The 24,059-nt window shown below is 52.2% G+C and overlaps 1 protein-coding gene across 1 annotated transcript in view; it reads right to left on the bottom strand.

Moving 5' to 3' along the window:
- The window catches only part of kcnh5b (potassium voltage-gated channel, subfamily H (eag-related), member 5b), a 474,329-nt gene that overhangs the window by 265,066 nt on the left and 185,204 nt on the right, over window positions 1-24,059 (bottom strand). Inside the window, 1 exon segment of the mRNA XM_038775353.1 lies at window positions 23,187-23,579. Within this exon segment, the coding sequence (XP_038631281.1) occupies window positions 23,187-23,579 (393 nt within the window).

Genomic DNA, 24,059 nt, shown 5'->3' with positions numbered 1-24,059 from the left:
ATGTTCCAATGGTCACACTTGGGATAGGTGTTCTAATATAATCCCAGGTTTCTAGAAAATTCCAAATCCAGAAATGATTTGGTGTTAAGCATTCTGGACTGGAGGGACACATAGGACAGATAGAGAGAAACTACTTTAGCTTTTGAGGCATTTAGGACTAAGGGCCATTGTCTAAAACTTAGAGCCAGACCTTTCATGGCAGAAGTTTGGAACTGTGTTAGAACCACCATAGAATTCCTATAGCGCAGGAGGCCAATCGGCCTATCGAGTCTGCACTGACCCTCTGAAAGAGCAACCCCTACCCCCATAACCCCACCTAACCTGCACATCTTTGGACACTAAGGGGCATTTTAGCATGGCCAATCCACCTAAGCTGCTCATCCTTGGACACTAAGGGCCATTTCATCATGGCCAATCCATCTAACCTGCACATCTTTACACTGTGGGAGGAAACCAAAGCACCCGGAGGAAACCCACTCAGACATGGGGAGAAAGTGCAAACTCCACACAGACATTCATCCAAGGCTGGAATTGAACCTGAGTCCCTGGCGTTGTGAGGCAGCAGTGCTGACCACTGTGGCACCGTGCCATGTTCCGCAAGTGATAATCGATGCATGATCAATTTTTAATTTCAAAGAGGAGTTTTTGAAGTATTTCACAAAAGATATGAATGGATAAGGCACAAAGGCGGGGATATGGATTTAGGTCCAGGTCAACCCCAATCTGATTGATTGGCACAGTAGGCTCGAGGGGCTAACTGACTTCCTTTCTTATGCTATCAGGAAGGGCTAATCACTGCTCTTACTGGGGGGACAGCCAAGCTTCCACTTCCTCTGTCAGTGCACTGTTTGGTGATGCGTTTGCCTAAAATTCAACAGTCCAGGTAAATAATTGAATTAAATCAACATGCAAATAAATTTTACATCAACACCATGAGAGAGAATTGAACCCCATGGGGTACAAATTCATCTTAAAGGGTAACAAAATATCAGAGAATTGTATCGACCACCTGTTACACACTCTGCCTGATGTTCAGTGCCAGTGACTTTAATAGAACCGAACATCTGACAGGTTGCATAACAGACAGCCTGTGCAATTCTGCCCATTTGTGCTCTGACGCAAGCCGCACTTCCAAACTCCGGGAGTTAAAAACCACAATGTGCAAAATCAGCAGAAACATGGTTTGCCTCCTGCTTTAAAGAAGGCATTGACCTACTAAAACGGCACGTGGGGTTAATTTTTTTGCGAACACGTTGCTCGGACTGTGCGGCACGATTGTGTGCATAAAATCTGCTTTTGTGCGCGTTCAGAAGCTGCTATTGGAACCAGCGTTGTCTTAATAATTAAAGTTTCAGGAGTATGGCAAAATGGCACCTGGGGTTCTGTCAATCGTTATTGCACATTGATACAATGTATACAGTTGGTTATTACAATGGAAAGTGGCTATCTTCAGAGGAAATTGTCACGGTCTCCTATAAGATTCTGTTTGAATGGCTAGACAGTGCCATCATGTCAATGTCAGTCTTATCATTTGTGTCAGCGGGCTGCTGGGAGCTCTAGTCAGTGCACTAACCTTTATCTGCTGCTGTGATTCAATCACATAACTGAGTCCTGACAACACCATTCCCCGTGAGTAACGCACCTGCTACAGCATTACACTGTTTAATCCTTGAAAAATATTCATATCATGTTCTTCACCACCCTGTTATCCTGCTCAACATTTACCTTTTTTTTCACGTTTTGATGGACACTACAATAGAACTGCCTCTCAAAACCAATCATTCAGAATGAAGGTCTGATTAAAGTCACACTACTTATTACACCTCCGCTCCTTGGTTTAGAACCACATGAATGTGGGGGCCAACCCTTGCTTACCTTACACCTGGCACTATGGATTATTGAACAAAAGGACAATGGGTGGAAAAAGGAGAACAGCAGGCTGCAGCTTAGCTTTTCCAGCACAGGCGTAGTTTGCTCCTGAGTGGCTGGAGGCAAATGCAAAACTCAGCAGCAGTGTAATAATTTTCACTGTCAGCATTTGGACATTAGTAATTTTGGACCATTTTAATTTCCACGGATAGCGAGAGATCCCTGCAGAGCCTGCGATTTTTTTTACAGTCAACAGATCAGCATAATTATTCAGAGCGCCAAGCGTTATTTTGAACTTCTGCAAAGCAATAACCCACTGCAGGGAGGGGGAAGGAAGGAATTGGACAATCGCAATCCCATTGCGATTTGAAGCAGGCCTGCAGATCTAAAGGCAAAGTGACAGATTACGGTCAGAAAATTCTTCAAACATAAAAACTAAACGCTGGCAACTTTTGCCGAGCGAAGAAACGGCCACACAAGGGAAATCCAGGAGCATGAGAATCAATCTGCAGCCCACACTGAAGCTGCTGGGATGTGCTGGCACTATCCTCACAGGCGGATATGTGGCATGGATTGAAGGAGATGAAGACACATTGAGGCCACTGCTAATCGGCGCGGTCACTGGCTGGGTGTGCCTTAAGCTGTGTGGTGGTATGATTTGCATAGCTGCCTGCCATTGGTGCAGAACACCAGCTTACCATTGGCCCTGGTCGATCATGTGCCTCTTGACCAATTGGTTGAGACCAGTCATGTGACGGCTCCCCGATTGGTCGAGAGGCTGAGTTAACCCCGCCTCCAGGGCGGGGTATAAATACCCAGTACTCCCGGCGGTCGTCCATATACTGTTATCGACCGCAGGGCTAACATATAGCTGATTAAAGCCATACTTTTGTACAGCAACTCGTCTTGCGTTCAATTGATGGTACATCAAGCTGCACGTTGGCTGGTTTCCCCTGCAGCTGGGTGACACTCAGCTCCCCTGCATCTGACCTTCTACCCTCTGGATTCAATTCCACACAGACATTTACAGGAAGATGTGTGAGGGCCGTGGAATATGGCCAGTGTCATTTTGCAGGTTCAATCGATCAGCCTCTGCTGACAAAACAATTATCTTGGCTCCATGAAGTCGAGCACGAGGCGTAATGTGCTTCCGAAGAACATATCGGCATCAAGGTCAGTTAGACTGGCGGTCACCTAATGCAGCCTCCCTTGGGAATTGGTCCTCTGGAAGTCTTTCTTCTCCAACCAAGCAATGAGTGCCTTTACCTGAAGGCACAGGTGTGAGGGTACGCCAGTGGTTCGATCAAGAGCACTTCGGCCTGTCTGAAATCTCTCTTGGTCTTAGCTTCCTCCAAAATCCAGCTATACATATATATATGGGCTGGATTCTTCAGCCCCTCATCCCCAGTCGCAGGTTACTGGGTGACGGGAGGCAGTGTGCCATTGGCTGGCAGCAGAATTCGCTACTCCCGTCGCTGCCAGTGGGATTTCCCATTGAAGCCAACCCATGCCTACCAGGAAACCCGTGGGCAGGGGTGCGCTGCCAGCGGGACCAGGGGATCCTGCCACCGGCCGATATGAGGGGATCGATCTCAAAGCTTTTACTTTTGGAACTGCTGGGGAAAAGGCAGCAGCAGGAGAATAAGTTGTCTCAAAAGTTCCTGGACACTTAAGTGGGGGAAGAATTTTTTTTTAAATGAAGAATATTTTGCAGAAGTGGTGTGAAAAACCGTGCCCTTTAGATGAACTTTCCATGTGCATCCAATTCCCTAGTAATATCACAGCATGGCAACAGTTATGTTATTTAAACCCCTGTGCCATTTTCTGATATTTGCACATTAAATACTCATGAACAGAAGTCTGCCATATAAATTGGCCATCTAATGTTTCAGAAAAAAGGAGCTTAAAAGTAATCAAAAAAATAATGAAGGCCGCACTTGGAATACTGTGCACAGTTCTGGTCACCCTATTATTAGAAAGGATATTAAACTAGAAAGGTGCAGGAAAGATTTACTAGGATGCTACCGGGACTTGATGATTTGATTTATAAGGAGAGGCTGGATGGGCTGGGATTTTTTTTCCCTGGAGCGTAGGAGGCTTAGGGGTGATCTTATAGTGGTCTATAAAATAAGCAGAGATAAGGTAGGGGAGTCTAAAACTAGTGGGCATAGGTTAAAGGTGAGGAGGGGAGATACAAAAGGTTCCAGGAGGGGTAGTTTTTTCACACAGAGGGTGGTGAGTGTCTGGAAAGAGCTGCCAGAGGCAGTAGTAGAGGCGGGTACAATTTTGTCTTTCAAAAAGCATTTAGACAGTGAGATGGGAAAGATGGGTACAGAGGGTTATGGACCAAATGTGGGAATTTGGGACAAGCTTAGTGGTAAAAACTGGGCAGTTTGGACAAGTTGGGCCGAAGGGCCTGTTATTCATGCTGTAAACCTCTATGACTCTATGACTAGGAATTTGGGGGCTCAATGGAAGCTGCCAAGCTGGATAGGAATTCTGAGGCTCGAATTTGGAATGGTGATAAGCAAATAACTCCTGTTGCCTATGTTAAGTATTTACAGATTCCTTTATTTTTCGTTACACAGGTCAGAGTCTCTAGCCTGTGATGATATGCCTGTGAATAGTATTGTACATAGTCAGCAGTGCGACCTCCAACCAGCAGGTGGTGTCAGACATCGGTCACATGACTTTGGTCAATCACCAGTCGGTAGTAAGGCATACAACAGGACATCCGCAAATAGGGGCCGACATTCTCCGAGCCTCTGCGCCGAAATCGTGCTCGGCGCGGGGACGGAGAATGGGCCGTCAGATCTGCAATCAGGTCCAACACCAGGACGTGAACCTCCGCCGACCAGAGAATCGGCGGCAGTTGAGCGCGGTCGACTCGGCGCCGGTCAGGGGCCATTGAAAGGTCGACCGGCCGAGTTCTCGGCAGCGTGGTTCACGTATTGTTCCACCCGGCGGGAGCTTGGTGTTGCGGCTGCGGTGGCTGACCTAGTTGGGGGGGGGGGGATCAGTCTCCGGGGAGGGCGTCCACGACGCCCAGGCCCGCGATCAGTGGCCAGCGATCGGCGGGCACAGGCGATCTGGGGAGGAGGGCCTACGTTCTTCCGTGCTGGCCCGCTGTTTGGGTCTGACATGTCGTGCGGGGCCAGTGCGGAAGTGACCGCTGTGCACATGCACGGACCCCCGGCCGGCAATGCAGAGCCCCGTATCGGCAGCTGGAGCTGTGTGGGGCACTCCTGCGCCGTGCTGGCCCCCTGTGGGCCACGGAATCGCTGGGCCAAGAGGCCCGTTGATGCCGGTGTGAAACACTCAGATGTAACCTAGTCTGTATAGTATTCTATTTGTTACCTTTACACATGTTCATCAATAAATCATCATTCTAGTTAAGTCAACAGATGTTCAATGAACATCATTGCAACAACGGCAAAGTCGCAGAACACAATACCAGGAGTGCAGAACATTTGAAAGTAACAGTAGAAAAGACAAGGCGAAACAGGCTGAAGAATGTAAAAAAGAGAAGATTCTTCCACTGACCTAGTCATATGGCCATTGGTGACTCAACGCAACAAACAACGGTGAAGTTTGAGATAGAAGGTTTAAAGGCACCCCATCAGCTTCAAGTCTCGAGTAACGTAGAAGAAAACTGGTGCGTTTTCAAACAGCAGTTTAAACTCTATGGGCGGGATTCTCCATTTCTGAGACTAAAGGTGGGATTCTCCATTGCCCGAAGCCGAAATCGTATTCGACGATCAGGCGGAGAATCCCCGTTTGCGACAGAATCGGGGATTCAGATGCTCCGCCCCCTCTAAAACCGGCGTCATCTAGGAACGTGGCGCATGCTATTGTGACGGTGCCAGCTCGTCGCTTTGAGGCCCTGCCCCGATACTCCGCCCCCGATGGGCCAAGTTTCCAACTGCGCAGGTCGTGTAGTCTGAGGGTTCGTAAACCCAGCGTGGCGGCTGTGGACTGTGTCCAGCGCCGCCACAGTCGGGTGGAAGGGGCTGTGGGGGGTGGTCCGGAGGTGGCAGGGTGGGTCAAGGGGGACACTATTTGGCCGGCTTGGTCCCCGTGCGGCCGGCGTCATGTTGTATGGCACAACCGCAGCAGGTCGTCGCCGTGCGCATGCGCAGCCAGGGACCCAGCAGCCAGAGGCACTGCCAAGTGGCAGGTCCTGAGGGGGGCCATGCTCGTGGAAGGAGATATGAAGAGTGGCACAGTGGTTAGCACTGCTGCCTCACAGCGCCTGGGAGCCGGGTTCAATTCCAACCTCGGGTGAATGCCTGTGTGGAGTTTCCACTTTTCCCTTTGTCTGTGCGGGTTTCCTCCGGGTGCTGAGTTTCCTCTCACAGTCCAAAGATGTACATGTTAGGTAGATTGGCCATGCTAAATTGCCCCTTAGTATCCGGGAACTTGTAAGTTAGGTGGGGTGACTGGGTTATGGGGATAGGGTGGAAGTGTGGGCTTGGGTAGGATGCTCTTTCCAAGAGCCGGTGTAGACTCGATGGGCCGAATGGCCTCCTTCTGCACTGTAAATTCTAAAAAAAAAATTCTATGAATGGGACTAGGCAGGGTGCTCTTTCAGAGGGTCGGTGCAGAATTGATGAGGCGAAAGGCCTCATTCTGCATTGCAGGAATTCTATGTGTAGGGTGGTATGAAGTGGGTGATGATGGGTAGGGAGTTTTGAAGAGGGGATATGAATGATATGAAAGCAGGGCCCTCAGCGACCCTGTGGGGAGACATGCGCACTGAGGCGGGGGGATGTCTTGATATCCACGAAGATGGAGGGGACCAGGTGGTTGCCGCTCCAGCTTTTGGTTTTGGGGGTGTTGCCCATGTCAGTGGAAGGTGTGGGGGACTCTCAACCTCACTTTGAGATCGAAGCAGCCTTTCAAAATGGCGGCCGATCTCTGAGGAGCCGGTCGTGCCAGCCTGTTTAGTTCCCCACTGCAGAGTGGGATTTACCAATGGGAAACTCCCCACACTCCAGAAAATTGACTAAATTGCAGGTGAATACCGATCTGGATCACACAAATGCAGCGGATGCGAATCATCCCGCCAAACCCACCGAAATTTACACTGTGGGTGGAGTTTATTGTCCGCATCCTCCCAGTGACCGGAAATCCCCGCCCAAAGTCACTGGACCTTTACATGACCACCGTCCCGTCCGTGCCGATCTTGCAGTGGGCACAGCCGAAAAATACAGCCCTTATTAATTCTTTGGGTGAATCATGCCACATTGTTGTTGGTTGGTGCTTGTGTGCAAATTGGACGCAATTCTTCCAAAAGGTTTGTAAGTGTGGTAGCGAGAGGGAACTGCCATACATATCCTGCCGTGTGGCCCGGCAAGACCATCACTGCAATACAACGTTAATAGGCCCATTTAAGGAGGCCCCATGGGCTTCAGGCTCGTCAGCCAATTCATCGGGACCGTGCTCGCCAGCGCCCTGCTAACAAGGTCGAGCAGCACTTAAACAGCACTTGCACAGCTGATCCCACTGATGAGCCATCAATTGCACGAGAGACGAGTTGCTATACAAAAGTTAGGCTTTAATAAGCTAGAACTTAGCCATGCGGTTGACTACAATAAAATGGACGACCGCCGGGCGTTCCGACTATTTATACCTCAGTATGGAGGCGTGGTTAACTCAGCCTCTCGACCAATCGGAGAGCCGTCACATGACTGGTCTCAACCAATCGGTCGAGAGGCAAATGACCAACCAGGGCCAATGGTAAGCCGGTGTTCTGCACCAATAGCAGACAGCTACGGAAATCATAGCACCACATTCACCCCTTGCGGAGAAAGAAACCGGGGGTGGGGGAGAGAACTGGTGGTATGTGTAGCAGCCGGGAGAACAAAAATTTTCTTTAATTACATTTTTGGCTTCCCACTGGCTCAGACAATTAGCAATATTACACAAAGTCCCAACAAAGTCCATGGAGCTGTTGAAATTTAGATCGTTTCGATCAGTTTTTTTGTGGCCCATGACGTTATGGCAGACCGCCGCAGTGGAGTAGGTGACGTCGGTTCAGCCCATGGTGGTGGTTCCGCTGACGTCCTGGAGTCCGGGAGCGATGGTCCTTGAATAGTCTCCGTCACCCGAGCTGGCTGTGGAGACGCCATGGATGGGGAAGGGGTGACCTGGGTGGGGCGCTGGGGGGAAAAAAAACAGGGGGGGTCTGTGGTGAAGGGGGGAAGGCCGCACGCCAGCGGGTGCCAGGTCCCGGAGGGAGACCGTGTCCTGCCGACCGTCGGGGTACTCCACATACGCATACTGCGGGTTAGCGTGGAGTAACTGGACTTGTTCCACCAACGGGTCGGACTTGTGCACCCGCACATGCTTCCGGAGCAAAATGGGTCCGGGGGTGAACCGCCGCTTCGGGAGAGGGGATCCGGAGGATGACTTCCCGGGGAAGACAAGAAGACGTTCATGAGGTGTCTGATTTGTTGTGGTACAGAGGAGTGAGCGGATAGAATGTAGGGCATCGGAGATAACCTCTTGCCATCGGGAAATAGGGAGATTTCTGGACCGGAGGGCCAGTAGTATGGTCTTCCAGATGGTACCATTCTCCCGCTTGATCTGTCCGTTACCCCGGGGGTTATAGCTGGTCGTCCTGCTAGAGGCAATGCCCCTGTTGAGCAGGAATTGACGCAGCTCGTCGCTCATAAAGGAGGACCCCCGATCGCTGTGTATGTACGCGGGGTAGCCGAACAGGGAGAAGATGGAGAGGAGGGCCTTAATGACGGTCGATGTGGTCATGTCGGGGCAGGGAATGGCAAAGGGGAAGCGGGAGAATTCGTCAATTACCGCCAGGAAGTAAATGTTGCAGTTGTTAGAGGGAAGGGGCCCCTTGAAGTCAATGCTGAGACGTTCGAAGGGGCGGGATGCTTTGACCAGGTGTGCGCGCTCGGGGCGGTAGAAGTGCGGTTTGCACTCTGCGCAGATGTGGCAGTCACGGGTTACTGTCCTGACTTCTGCGATGGAGAAAGGCAGGTTGCGGGCCTTAATGAAATGGTAGAGACGGGTCACTCCTGGATGGCAGAGGTCCGCGTGGAGGGAACGGAGGCGGTCTATCTGCGCGCTGGCGCAGGTACCGCGGGACAGGGCATCAGGAGGCTCACTGAGCTTCCCAGGACGATACAAGATATCGTAGTTGTACGTGGACAACTCGATCTGCCACCGTAAGATCTTGTCATTCTTGATCTTGGCCCTTTGTGCATTCTCAAACATGAAGGCTACTGACCGTTGGTCTGTGAGGAGGGTAAACCTCCTACCGGCCAAATGGTGCCTCCAATGTCGCATGGCTTCGACTATGGCCTGGGCTTCCTTTTCCACAGAGGGGTAGCGGAGTTCGGAAGCCTGGAGAGTTCTGGAGAAGAAGGCCACGTGTCTGCCCGCTTGGTTCAGGGTGGCCGCCAGAGCTACTTCTGATGCGTCGCTCTCGACCTGGAAGGGGAGGGACTCATCGATGGCGCGCATCGTGGCCTTTGCAATGTCCGCTTTGATGCGGCTAAAGGCCTGGCAGGCCTCTGTCGACGGCGGGAAGGTCGTGGTTTGAATGAGAGGACAGGCCTTGTCAGCGTAGTTGGGAACCCATTGGGCGTAGTACGCGAAGAAACCCAGGCAGCGTTTGAGGGTATTGGGGAGAGGGAGTTCCATCAGGGGGCGCATGCGTTCGGGGTCAGGGCCTATCACTCCTTTACGCACTACGTAGCCGAGGATGGCTAGACGGTCGGTGCTAAACACGCACTTATCCTTATTGTATATGAGATTAAGGAGTTTTGCGGTTTGGAAGAATTTCTGGAGGTTGGCGTCATGGTCCTGCTGATCGTGGCCGCAGATGGTGACATTATCAAGATACGGGAAGGTAGCCCGTAATCCGTACTTGTTGACCATTCATAGAACATAGAACATAGAACGATACAGCGCAGTACAGGCCCTTCGGCCCACGATGTTGCACCGACATGGGAAGTCAAAAACTAAAGGCCATCTAACCTACACTATGCCATTATCATCCATATGCTTATCCAATAAACTTTTAAATGCCCTCAATGTTGGCGAGTTCACTACTGTTGCAGGTAGGGCATTCCACGGCCTCACCACTCTTTGCGTAAAAAACCTACCTCTGACGTCTGTCCTATATCTATTACCCCTCAATTTAAGGCTATGTCCCCTCGTGCTAGCCACCTCCATCCGCGGGAGAAGGCTCTCACTGTCCACCCTATCTAACCCTCTGATCATTTTGTATGCCTCTATTAAGTCACCTCTTAACCTTCTCTCTAACGAAAACAACCTCAAGTCCATCAGCCTTTCCTCATAAGATTTTCGCTCCATACCAGGCAACATCTTGGTAAATCTCTTCTGCACCCGTTCCAAAGCTTCCACGTCCTTCCTATAATGAGGCGACCAGAACTGTACGCAATACTCCAAATGCGGCCGTACCAGAGTTTTGTACAGCTGCAACATGACCTCATGGATCCGGAACGCAATCCCTCTACCAATAAAGGCCAACACACCATAGGCCTTGTGGTATGCCACTCATAACTGAACTCCATTCTGAACATTTGCCATCAACCACCACCCTCTGTCTTCTTTCAACTAGCCAATTTCTGATCCACATCTCTAAATCACCCTCAATCCCCAGCCTCCGTATTTTCTGCAATAGACGACCGTGGGGAACCTTATCCAACGCTTTACTGAAATCCATATAAACCACATCAACTGCTCTACCCTCGTCTACCTGTTCAGTCACCTTCTCAAAGAACTCGATAAGGTTGGTGAGGCATGACCTACCCTTCACAAAACCATGCTGACTATCCCTAATCATATTATTCCTATCTAGATGATTATAAATCGTATCTCTTATAATCCTCTCCAAGACTTTACCCACAACAGACGTGAGGCTCACCGGCCTATAGTTACCAGGGTTATCTCTACTCCCCTTCTTGAACAGAGGGACCACATTTGCTATCCTCCAGTCCTCTGGCACTATTCCTGTAGCCAATGATGACATAAAAATCAAAGCCAAAGGCTCAGCAATCTCTTCCCTGGCTTCCCAGAGAATCCTAGGATAAATCCCATCAGGCCCCGGGGACTTATCTATTTTCACCTTGTCCAGAATTGCCAACACTTCTTCCATACGCACCTCAATGCCATCTATTCTAATAGCCTGGGTCTCAGCATTCTCCTCCACAACATTATCTTTTTCCTGAGTGAATACTGACGAAAAGTATTCATTTAGTATCTCGCTTATCTCCTCAGCCTCCACACACAACTTCCCACCACTGTCCTTGACTGGCCCTACTCTTACCCTAGTCATTCTTTTATTCCTGACATACCTATAGAAAGCTTTTGGGTTTTCCTTGATCCTACCTGCCAAAGACTTCTCATGTCCCTTCCTTGCTTGTCTTAGCTCTCTCTTTAGATTCTTCCTCGCTTCCTTGTAACTATCAAGCGCCCCAACTGAAACTTCACGCCTCATCTTCACATAGGCCTCCTTCTTCCTCTTAACAAGAGATTCCACTTCTTTGGTAAACCACGGTCCCCTCGCTCGACCCCTTCTTCCCTGCTTGACTGGTACGTACTTATCAAGAACACGCAATAGCTGTTCCTTGAACAAGCTCCACATATCCAGTGTGCCCAACCCTTGCAGCCTACTTCTCCAACCTACACATCCTAAGTCATGTCTAATGGCATCATAATTGCCCTTCCCCCAGCTATAACTCTTGCCCTGTGGGGTATACTTATCCTTTCCATCACTAACGTAAAGGTCACCGAATTGTGGTCACTGTTTCCAAAGTGCTCACCTACCTCCAGATCTAACACCTGGCCTGGTTCATTACCCAAAACCAAATCCAATGTGGCCTCGCCTCTTGTTGGCCTGTCAATATATTGTGTCAGAAAACCCCCCTGCACACATTGTACAAAGAACGACCCATCTAATGTACTCAAACTATATCTTTTCCAGTCAATATTTGGAAAGTTAAAGTCTCCCATAACAACTACCCTGTTACTTTTGCTCTTTTCCAGAATCATCTTCGCCATCCTTTCCTCTACATCCCTAGAACTATTAGGTGGCCTATAGAAAACTCCCAACAGGGTGACCTCTCCTTTCCTGTTTCTAACCTTCTACCTCGGAAGAAGAGTCTCCATCTAGCATCCTTTCCGCCACCGTAATACTGTCCTTGACTAGCAGCGCCACACCTCCCCCTCTTTTGCCCCCTTCTCTGAGCTTACTAAAACACCTAAACCCCGGAACCTGCAACAACCATTCCTGTCCCTGCTCTATCCATGTCTCTGAAATGGCCACAACATCGAAGTCCCAGGTACCAACCCATGCTGCCAGTTCCCCTACCTTATTTCGTATACTCCTGGCATTGAAGTAGACACACTTCAAACCACCTACCTGAACACTGGCACCCTCCTGCGAAGTCAAATCTGTGCTCCTGACCTCTATACTCTCAATCTCCCGTACCCCAAAACTACAATCCAGGTTCCCATGCCCCTGCTGAATTAGTTTAAACCCCCCCAAAGATCACTAACAAAATTCGGTCCATCTCCCGTTGGAAGACCGAGATCCCATTTGTGACACCAAATGGAACCCTAAAGAAGTGGTAGAGGCGCCCATCTGCCTCAAACGCGGTGTATTTGCGGTCACTCACGCCGAGGGGGAGCTGGTGGTAAGCAGACTTAAGGTCCACAGTGGAGAAGACCTTGTATTTCGCGATATCGTTTACCATGGCGGAAATACGGGGGAGAGGATACGCATCCAGTTACGTAAACCGGTTGATGGTCTGGCTGTAGTCGATGACCATCCGGTTTTTCTCCCCAGTCCGGACCACCAGCACTTGAGCACTTGGGCTCGCCAGGGACTGTTGCTGCCCTCGATGACCCCTTCCGTCAGCAACCTCTGGACTTCGGACCTGATGAAGGACCGGTCATGGGCGCTGTACCGTCTGCTCCGTGTCGTGACGGGTTTGCAATCAGGGGTGAGATTAGCAAACAAGGAGGGGGGGTCCACTTTGAGGGACGCGAGGCTGCAGACCGTGAGGGGGGTATAGGGCCGCTGAATTGGAAGGGCAAGCTCTGCAGGTTGCACTGGAAATCCAGTCCTAGGAGTACCGGTGTGCAAAGGTCAGGGAGGACAAGGAGTTTATAATTTTTAAAAACCTTCCCTTGGACCGTGAGGTCCGCGATGCAGCAGCCGGTGATGCGGATGGAGTGCGAACCTGAGGCTAACCCGATTTTGTGTTTTACAGGATGGACAGGGAGCGCGCAGCGTCTTACCGTGGCAGGGTGAACAAAGCTTTCCGTGCTCCCGGAGTCCAGCAGGCAGCCCGTCTCGTGGCCGTTGAGGTAGATGACGTTGTCATTTTGGCGAGCATGCGTGGACGTGACTGGTCGAGCTGAATGTCCGCGAGCCGTGGAGGAAATCCGTATGCGTCGTCGTCGTCCGAGTAGATGCTGGAAGAACCTTGCGTGTCAGTCCCGGAAGGTGGTGCCCAGGATCCACACGTGGAGTCGGGGCCCCAAGATGGCGGCACTCAGGACCCGCATGTGGGGTCGGCGCCCCAAGATGGCGGCGTCCAGGGCCCGCACGTGGAGCCGGCGCCCCAAGATGGCGGCGCCCGTGGGGCCCGCGTGGTTGCTGGGGGCGGGGTTAGCGGTGCCGCAGACCGATCGGAGCGGCTGTGAGCGGGGGCAGAGAGGCGCGCAGGCCAGGTGCGGGGGCCCAGGGGCGGCGAGCGGGAGAGTAGCGTGGTGCGCTGGAGGGGCCCCGGAGGAGAGAGAGTGGCGTGCAAGCCAGGCACGGGGACCCGGGGACGGGGGGGAGAGAGTTGCGCGGCGTCTTGGAGGGGACCGGGAAGGCCCGGAGGAGAGAGAGAGGCGCGCAGGCCGGGCGCAGGGGCCCAGGGGGGAGAGAGTTTGCGCGGCGCCCAGGAGCAGACCGGGAGAGCCCGGAGGAGAGAGAGAGGCGCGCAAGTCGGGTGCAGGGGCCCGGGGGCGGGGGGGTGGGGGGAGAGAGTCGTCACATGACTGGTCTCAACCAATCGGTCGAGAGGCACATGACCGACCAGGGCCAATGGTAAGCCGGTGTTCCGCACCAATGGCAGATAGCTACGCAAATCATACCACCACACCCACTCAGCTCGCAGCCATCGCACCAAGACAAGCAGCCCCACAATTCAGGAATGAAAACCTGGGGAGGCTCCTACATGCGGTCGAGGCCAGGAGGGATGTCCGATTGCTCCGAGGGTTCAGAGGGTGATCTACAGGGCAGCCAGTGCTGCCTGGGATGAAGTGATAGCGGATTTTAGCTCTGGCAGTATGACCAGGAGGACCAGCACCCAGTGTTGTAACAAGGTCAACGTCCTGCACCGGACCGTACGGGTGAGTCGGCAGCTCCTCTCCCTCCACGAGCCTCTGGAAATGGTTTACCGGGAGCAGAGATGAGGGTTTGTCAGTGGACTTCGACGCCGGAGTGAAACACTCCGGTTTTCACTTTGACGCAGCACATAGACTCCCGTTGGGAGAATTGAGCCCGCGATGACCTTGACGACCACGGAGAGTGGAGAGGCGGCCTGATCATGGGAAGCCGTTGGATATAGCGTGGCTCCCATTAATTGTATGGAATTAGGGCTAAAGTGGTGATTATTGGTTTCTCGCCACGCTACAGTGAGATCCTGACTTCATCTATGGGAGCGGGCCGGTTTCATCGCAAACGGTTTGGTGCCCGGCGTGGTTCTCATTTTTGGCCCCTCCCGCTATTCACCGGCCTCGTTGTGCTCTCGCTTGAGCACAACGAGGCCACTGAATCACGCCCAATGATTACATTTCAAAAGGACAACATTAACTGTAAAGGACTTTGGGTTGTCCTGAGATCGTGAAAGGCACGATATAAATGTAATTTTTTTTTCCATTGGTTTCTTCAGAGGTGAGTGCTTTTCATTAATAGAGTTCACTTCTCTTATCTCAATCACCATGCTATGCTTCAGGGTTGCAGATATTTCATTAAGCATTCATGGACTGAACTCCAAAAACTCCATGTAGAATACCCATTGAAGTTTGTCAAGTAATGAAAAGTAAGTGTAAATTTTCATCTCTTTTTTTTAATAAACAATTTTATTGAGGTAGTTTTTGGCTTTGTAAACAGTTAGACATCAACAGAAAGAAAGCAAAAAAGGCAAAAATGTGCAAACATCCACGTACATTCAATACTTCAATCGTAACATACTGCACAAGCCCGCTCCTCTCCCACCGGTGCTACCCGCCATTTTATCCCTCCTACTCTACTCTAACCCCCCCCCCCCCCCGCTGACACTCACTCTCCCGCAAATAAGTCAATAAATGGTTGCCACCTCCGGGCGAACCCCTGTACAGATCCCCTCAAGGCGAACTTAATTTTTTCCATACCCAGGAAACTCGACATGTCCGCAAGCCACAACTCAGTCTTCGGGAACTTTGAGTCCCTCCACGCCAATAGTATTCGTCGCCGGGCTATCAGGGAAGCAAAGGCCAAAACATCGGCCTCTTTCTCCCCCTGGACTCCCGGGTCTTCCGAAACCCCAAAAATTGCCACCCTTGGACCCATCGCCACCCTTGTTTTTAGCACCCGGGACATGACGCCCGCAAATCCCTCCCAGTACCCCCTAAGCTTAGGGCATGCCCAAAACATGTGAACGTGGTTCGCTGGTCCTCCCGCGCACCTAGCGCATTTATCCTCTATCCCAAAGAATTTGCTCATCCGAGCCACCGTCATATGGGCCCGGTGAACAACCTTAAATTGAATCAGCCCGAGCCTAGCACATGTCGCGGTCGAGTTTACCCTACTCAGGGCCTCTGCCCACAGCCCATCCTCCATTTCCCCGCCTAGCTCCTCCTCCCATTTAAGTTTCAGTTCCTCCATCTGGGACCCTTCCTCCCTCATGAGCACCTTATAATTATCAGAGACTGTACCCTCCCCTTCTTCCCCCCTAGAGACTATTCTGTCTTGGATCCCCATTGGCGGGAGGCGTGGGAAAGATGGGACCTGTCTACGAACAAAGTCCCGCAACTGTAGGTACCTAAAATCATTTCCCCTTACCAGCCCAAATTTCTCCTCCAAGATCCTCAAACTCGCAAAGCTCCCTTCCAGGAACATATAGCCCACCCTTCCCACCCCCGCCCGCCGCCAACCTCGAAACCCCCCATCCATACTCCCGGGTGCAAACCGATGGTTGTCGCAGATTGGCACCCAGACAGACGCCCCCATCTCCCCCACATGCCTCCTCCACTGGCCCCATATCTGCAGGGTCACCACCACTACCGGGCTGGTGGAGTAACTGGCCGGCGGCAGCGGTAGAGGAGCCGTGACCAGGGCTGCCAAGCTGGAGCCCCTGCACGAAGCCGCCTCCACCCGCTCCCAGATAGACCCAGTACCCACCATCCACTTCCTTATCATAGCGATGTTGGCCGCACAATAGTAATTAATCAGACTCGGCAAAGCCAGCCCTCCCTCGCTGCGGTTCCTCTCCAACATCGCCTTCTTCACCCGCGGGGATTTTCCCGCCCAGACAAAGCTCATGATCATCCTGTTAATCTTTTGAAGAAGGACTGTGGGACAACGATCGGGAGGCACTGAAAAACAAACAGAAATCTGGGGAGGATTGTCATCTTTACAGTCTGCACCCTCCCTGCCAACGACAGCGGGAGTGCATCCCATCTCCGAAACTCTCCCTTCATTTGCTCCACCACCCTGGCCAAATGTAACTTGTGCAGCCTGCCCCAGTCTCATGCCACCTGGATTCCCAAATACCGGAAATTTTCCTCAACCAGCCTAAACGGTAGCCCTCTCAATCTGTTCTCCTGGCCCCTTGCCTGGACCACAAACATTTCACTCTTGACCGTATTTAATTTGTATCCTGAAAACTGGCCGAACTTCCTCAACATTCCCAGTATACTTCCCATCCCGGCCACTGGGTCCGACGTGTACAGGAGCAGGTCGTCTGCATAAAGAGAGACCCTATGTTCTACCCCGCCCCTCACCATCCCCTTCCAACCCTCTGCGGCTCTCAGCGCAATCGCCAGCGGCTCTATGGCCAGCGCAAACAGCAACGGGGAGAGCGGGCAGCCCTGTCTGGTCCCTCGGTACAGCCTGAAGTACTCCGACACTTCTCTGTTAGTCCTGACGCTGGACTTCGGGGCCTGATATAATAATTTGATCCAATTCACCAGTCCCTCCCCGAACCCAAACCGTCCGAGCACCTCCCATAGATAGTCCCACTCCACCTGGTCAAAGGCCTTCTCTGCGTCCATCGCCACCACTACCTCCACCTCCCTGCCCGCCGGGGGCATCATTATCACATTAAGTAATCTTCTCAGGTTGGCCGCCAGCTGCCTAGCTTTCACGAACCCAGTTTGGTACTCCCCAATCACCTCCGGTATGCAGTCCTCCATTCTAACCGCTAGTACCTTTGCCAGGAGCTTGGCGTCAGCATTGATCAGGGAGATTGGCCTGTAGGACCCGCATGCCTCCGGGTCTTTACCCTGCTTCAATATCAGTGATAAAGTGGCTTGCGACATAGTCGGCGGCAGGGTCCCTCTGTCCCTTGCCTCGTTGAAAACCCTCGCCAAGACCGGGCCCACCAGCTCAGAAAACTTCCTATAGAACTCTACTGGGTATCCATCCGGCCCCGGGGCTTTCCCCGACTGCATGGCCTTTAGGCCCCCCAATACCTCCTCCACTCTAATCGGGGCCCCCAGCTCATCCACTCGCCCCCCCACCTACCGTTGGGAATGTTAACCCGTCCAGAAACATTTTAATCTCCTCCGGTTCTTCCGGCGGCTCCGAAGTATACAGCTTGCGATAGAAGTCCTGGAATACCTTATTCAATCCTGCCGGGTCCTCCACTTTGCGCCCCTCCTCATCTATCACTCTACCTATTTTCCTGGCCGCCTCCCTCTTCCTGAGTTGCTGCGCTAACAGTCTGCTAGCCTTTTCCCCATGCTCGTACACCACTCACCTCACCTTCCTAAGCTGTTCCACGGCCCTACTCGTGGATAGTGCCCCCAGTTCCTCCTGTAGTCTCCGCCTCTCCCTGAGTAAAACCTACCCCGGGGACTCCGCGTGCTCTTCATCTATCCAACACATTTCCCTGACCAATCTATCCATCTCTGCCTGTCTGCCTTGGCTTTGTGGGCCCCAATTGAAATCAGCTCCCCCCGCACTACTGCCTTTAGCGCCTCCCACAGGGTCGCCGCTGAGACCTCCCCCGTGTCATTCACCTGCAGGTAATTTTGCATACACCTCCGAAGCCTCTCACAGATAGAACATAGAACATAGAACAGTACAGCACAGAACAGGCCCTTCGGCCCTCGATGTTGTGCCGAGCAATGATCACCCTACTTAAACCCACGTAACCCGTATACCCGTAACCCAATAATCCCCCCATTAACCTTACACTACGGGCAATTTAGCATGGCCAATCCACCTAACCCGCACATCTTTGGACTGTGGGAGGAAACCGGAGCATCCGGAGGAAACCCACGCACACACGGGGAGGACGTGCAGACTCCACACAGATAGTGACCCAGCCGGGAATCGAACCTGGGACCCTGGAGCTGTGAAGCATTGATGCTAACCACCATGCTACCGTGAGATCCCCTCCTCCGACAGCAGTCCCACGTCTAGCCTCCATTGCGGGCGTTGGTAGTTCGCCCCTCCGACCTGCAGGTCTACCCAGTGCGGGGCATGGTCTGAGATAGTAATTGCCGAATATTCCGTGTTCTTTACCTCCCCTGCTTAGTGCGAAGAAATCTGTCCTAGAATATACTTTATGGACGTGCGAATAAAACGAGTAGCCCCTTCCTGTCGGCTGTTTGGCTCTCCAGGGGTCCACTGCCCCCATTTTCTCCATAAACCCTTTCAGCTCCCTTGCCATTGCTGGGAGTCTACCCGTTCTGGGACACGACCGATCCAAAGTCGGGTCAAGGACCATGTTAAAGTCCCCCCCCTATTATTAGCCTGCGAGAGTCCAGGTCCGGGATCTTTCCCAGCACTCTTTTAATGAAGTCCACGTCATCCCAGTTTGGGGCATATATATTCACCAGCACCACTCTTCTCCCCTCCAGTCTGCCCCGTACCATCAGGTATCTGCCCCCCCTGTCTGCGGCTATGCCCTCCGCCTCAAATTGCACCCGCTTGTTGATCATGATTGCCACCCCCTTGGACTTCGAGTCCAAGTCCGAGTGGAAGAATTGGCTAATCCAGCCCTTCCTTAGCCTGGTCTGGTCAGACACTTTCAGATGTGTCTCCTGCAACATAATTATATCCGCCCTCAGAGCCCGCAAGTGCGCGAACACCCGCGTCCTCTTAACCGGCCCATTCAGTCCCCTGACGTTCCAGGTGATCAGCCTGGTCGGGGGGCACAGCCCCCTTCCCACCCCCCCTCCCCACCCCCCGCTGGTCAGCCATAGCCTTTCTCGGGCCGGACTCCGGCCCGTGCGTCGCGCCATTCCTGGCCCACCTGTTGGCTGCCTCCACCCTCGACCTCCTTTCCAGTGCCTATTTCAAGTCCCTCCCACGTCAGCAGAACAACCCCCCCCCTAACAACATCCCCCGATACCCCCACCCCTGCCATCCACTGGCTGTGATCTCCCCCCCCCCCCCCCCCCCACCTGACTCCCTTGACTAGCCAATCTGCTAGCCCGGTGACTCAACACTCCGGCACCCTCCTGTCTCATTCCCATTGTTTCCCCGTCCTCCTCCCCACTCCCCGGCGCCCCATCCCATTCTCCAACCCACTGGAGCAAACTCACTGGCACAAGAAGGCATGGACATCAACAAAACAAAAAACCCCCCAACCCACGTCCTTGGCCCCCCTTGCTGACCGGCCCCCCTTCATTACCGTGCCGGCTCCAGTGTCCTCCGCGAGCTGCACAAAAAGTACAAATCCGCCCAAAAATGAAAAAACAGAAAAAAGAGGAAAAAACAAAAACATAAGAGAAAAAAAAACCCAAACCAATGTCCATGAACAAAGGAAAGAGTCCCAAATGTTCCGCTTGGCACCTTTGACCCAGCAAACCATTGAACAGCAGTCCAGGCCCATTCGGCGTCCCTTCCTACGGTAGTCCTCGGGCCCTAATTCGCATCCGTGGGGCCTCTTTTCAGGACCAGCCCCTGATCCCTCACAAAGTCCATCGCTTCTTCAGGCTCGGAGAAGTAGTGGTGTTGACCCTGGTGCGTGACCCATAGGCGAGCCGGGAACAACAGACCAAACTTCACGTGCTTCTTGAACAGCACCTCCTTGACATTCTTAAAGGCTGCTCGCCGCCGAGCCACCTCCTGGCTTAGGTCCTGGTAAATGCAGAGGACACTGTTGTTCCACGTGCTGCTCCTGGCGCTCTTTGCCCACCGGAGCACCTGCTCCTTGTCCATGAACCTGTGGAACCTAATCACCATCGGGCAGGGGGGTCCGCCCGGCCACCCCTGCCTCGCCTGCACTCTGTATGCCCCCTTCAGCTCCAGCGGTCACGGAAAGGCTTCGGCCCCCATCAGCTGCTTCAGCAGGTCTGCTACAAACACTGCGGCATCAGCTCCCTCAGCCCCCTCCGGGAGGCCGACCATCCTCAGGTTGTTCCTGCGGGCTCTATTCTCCAGCTCCTCCACTCTGTCTAGCAATCTTCTCTGCCGCTCCTTCAGCCCGTCAACTTATAGCGCCGCAACCGTCTGCGCATCTGCCTGCTCCTCCACCACCTCTCCCAGCTCCTTAACTTTAACATCTTGTGCATCCAGCCTCTGGTTCAGCTGATCCACCGCTTTCTGGATTGGATCCGAGCTGTCCCGCTTCAGCGCTTCAAAACTGGATTTCATTACCTGGAGCATGTTATCCAGTGCCTGCTGGATTGCTGAGACCAGGGTCCGTGTGTCCGCCATCTTAGGTTCCAGGTAAGTTTCGTCAGCTCCTTGTCTCTGCCCCTTTTTCTCTCTCTTCTTCTGCCTCCTGGACTCCCGCTGTTCCATGTCCCAAAGACCGCTCCTTAGCACTTTCACCGCCGCCTTCCTTCAGCTCCGTGGTCCCGCTATCGCAGGGAATCAGTCCCTAAATGACTGCCGGAGTGAGAGCCCGCCGAATGTGGACATTACCGCCACCGGAAGTCCTGTGAATTTTCATCTTTAGCATTGTTGGCATCAGGGCCGGCCCAAGGCACCGGCAACTCGGGCAGTCGCCCGGGGCGCCATGTGCTGGGGGCGCCAGAGACTCGGGTCCCGCGCATGCGCAGTTGGGCCGGTGCCAACCAGCGCATGCGCGGTGGCCGCCCTCCCCTAGGGCGGCCCCCTCCCGCCCCCCTCCCGCCCTCCTCCCGCCCCCCTCCGTCCACGAGCTCTCGGGCCCGCCCCCGCGCCTCGCCCCCGCGCCCGCCCCCGCGCCTCGCCCCCGCGCCTCGGGCCCGCCCCCACCTCGGGCTCGGCCCCCGCCCCCCCTCGGGCTCGGCCCCGGCCCCCCCCGCCTCGGCCCCGCCCCCCGGCCCCACCCCCCGCCCCCCCCCCCGCCCGCCCAGAATTGTCTGTCCTGCTAGACCCGCCCATGGCGGCAGTGGGCTCCTCCGTCCTGGCAGCTGGCCAAAGGAGGTTTCCACTTGTGGCCACCCCCACGCCATCGGGATATCCGCGAGCGTAAGTGCACTGAGGGCGAAGGGAGGATCCTGCCAACGGAGGATCTCGCCCAGGATATATTCCTTGATTTTCCATCCACATTGAATCGGCCCCCATCTGAATTCCCGAAGATGGTCCCAATGCACGAAGCTCTGCACAAGCAGTGTTAAAGATGAAAAATTACCCTTAAAACTGTTTCATATGATCTAAAAGGGATGATGGAGAATTCCATTAAATCAACTTGACACTCAGTGGTTGGGGTGCGCTAACAGAAGAACCTTACCCAGACACACATACATGGCCTCACATATTGCACTGAAAGCCAAGTTAATTAGCTCGATGAGATTACTCGCACGTCAGATAGAATTCTCACTCACATCATACCCTTGTCGACTAAACGGAAAATTAGGGGAAATAATCTACCAGACCTTAAAGGCTTTAGAATTGGTCATGGAGCAATGCTACACGTATCCTGTGAACCTGCGGTCCAATCAACTTTTTCCTGGAGAAGAACTTGAGTCTCGGCTGCAGCCTTTGCAGGTGGTGACCTATTTGAACATCAATAAGGTGATTCAGCTGCTACCTGAAGCAAATTTTACCGGAGCAGTTTCTGATGTTGGTTTTAAGAAGGCAAATTATTGTCCTAACAAAGAAAATACCAGATGTTGATGACAGTCCTACTCCAGGCTAATTGTGATAGGTAGATTCTGGCAAGCTGGAATGTACTTCTAGTATTCCAGTTATCCAGCATTTGTGTTTGATCTCTAATGATAATAACTAGAGCATCAAAGTGTTTCAGCTAGCCGTGCTTGAATCATTACAAAGCGACTTTTACTTCACAGAAACATGTCTTGTGACCTTGACAATTCATCCATTTTAACAGTCGCACTGCTCCAGTTATAACGATGGCTGAATACCTGATCCATGTTGTTGCTGTAATGTAACCCATTTATGTGGAAAACGTGCACGTTCCTGAGCTTTTCATACAAATCCAGTCAGTGAGTTGCTTTTACATCTCCATGTGTGCTTCGTTTTATCGCAGATACCTCTTCGTTCATTCCTTGCACGGGTTCACAGACAGGATACCATCCTTTTGGTTGAATCGCAAAGCAGCGTCTCACAAAAGCTGCCAAAATCCCTGAACTTTTGCTGCACAAGATGTAGGAGGTAAAATTTGTGTGAAATCAGTAACATTAATTTAGCGCTAACAGGACTTTTTTTTAAAATTCATTTACGGGATGTGAGAGTCGATGGCTGGACCAACATTCGTTGCCCATTTCTAACTGCCCCAGGCATTTGAGAGTGAACCACGTTACTGTGAATATGGAGTCACATGAAGGCCAGACCAAGTAAGGACATCAGATTTCCTTCCCTAAAGGACATTGGTGAACCAGGTGGGTTTTTATAACAATTGATTCCTGGTAATTATTAGATTTTTAATTCCAGAATTTCATTTGATACAAACTTCACCATATGCCCTGTGGCGTTCCAACTCCAGTCCTCAGATCTTGCCCTGGGCCATTGAATTACTAGAGCAATGACGATACCACTGTGTCGTTACAAAGGTGTGCTGGAAATCAAACCTTACACTGACAGCACAATGCTAAACACTGTAATATGGGAAGCAGAACTCTGGTGCTTTCACTATAATAAATATTTAGGCATGTCGACTTACCTCATCCACATTCTCAAAGGCATTGATGATGTCATATGGCAAACAGGAGAGTAGATCAATCACAAACCAGGTTTTTAAGTAGTTCATTCTGATTAGTTTAGGGTCGGATATAACTTCTCCTCCAGGACCCACGAACGTAGTGTGGAAATTTAAGACAATATCCACTAAGAATATCACATCAACTACACTGTCCAGAACGAGCCAAGCAATGTTGTTCTGTTTCGTTCTGAAGGACACATTGTAAGGAACCATAATTGCAGTGTAGAAGGTTAAAATAAGGATGATCCAGTCCCAGGTCGTTTTAAATGTACAATAGTGCAGGATGATGTGCGGCGGAGTCTTTGGAACCTCCTGCTTGTATTGAGGAAGAATGTCTGATCCCAGCTGCAGAACCTGAAATACAGGAAAATTGACCATCATAATGCATTATCCAAACTTTTAGCAGATTCCAAAAGCTTAACGCTTTGAAATTTAACCCTCCCTCAAACTCCGCGGGTTCAAATGCTCTCCTGAACATAGCACTGGGGCACATGACAAACTCTCCAGATGGGAGCCGAAATGTCACCACCCACCCCCGCCCACCCCCCCAACCCAACCCCCCGCCCATCCCACACATATTCTATTTCATTTAAGCAAAATCATCGGTCCCACACCCCTCTCGACATTGGCCTGGCTACTCCCTCCTTGGTAAACGTCCTGAAATCAGAAAATGATTTTGAAAGGGAAGAGATAAAATCCGAACCACCGAGACCCAGTCCCTTTCTTTTCCCCTTGTACCCAAGGAATGGATTCCTGAAACAGAGCCAAACACAAAAGGGTGGGAAGGTGGTGGGGGGGGGGGGGGGGGGGGGGGGGGAGGGGGGGGGCTCTCAC

The sequence above is a fragment of the Scyliorhinus canicula genome, chromosome 2, assembly GCF_902713615.1.
Source record: "Scyliorhinus canicula chromosome 2, sScyCan1.1, whole genome shotgun sequence".
NCBI lineage: Eukaryota > Metazoa > Chordata > Chondrichthyes > Carcharhiniformes > Scyliorhinidae > Scyliorhinus > Scyliorhinus canicula.
Note: the sequence above shows the minus strand (reverse complement) of the source record. Positions and strands in the feature narration are given on the sequence as shown.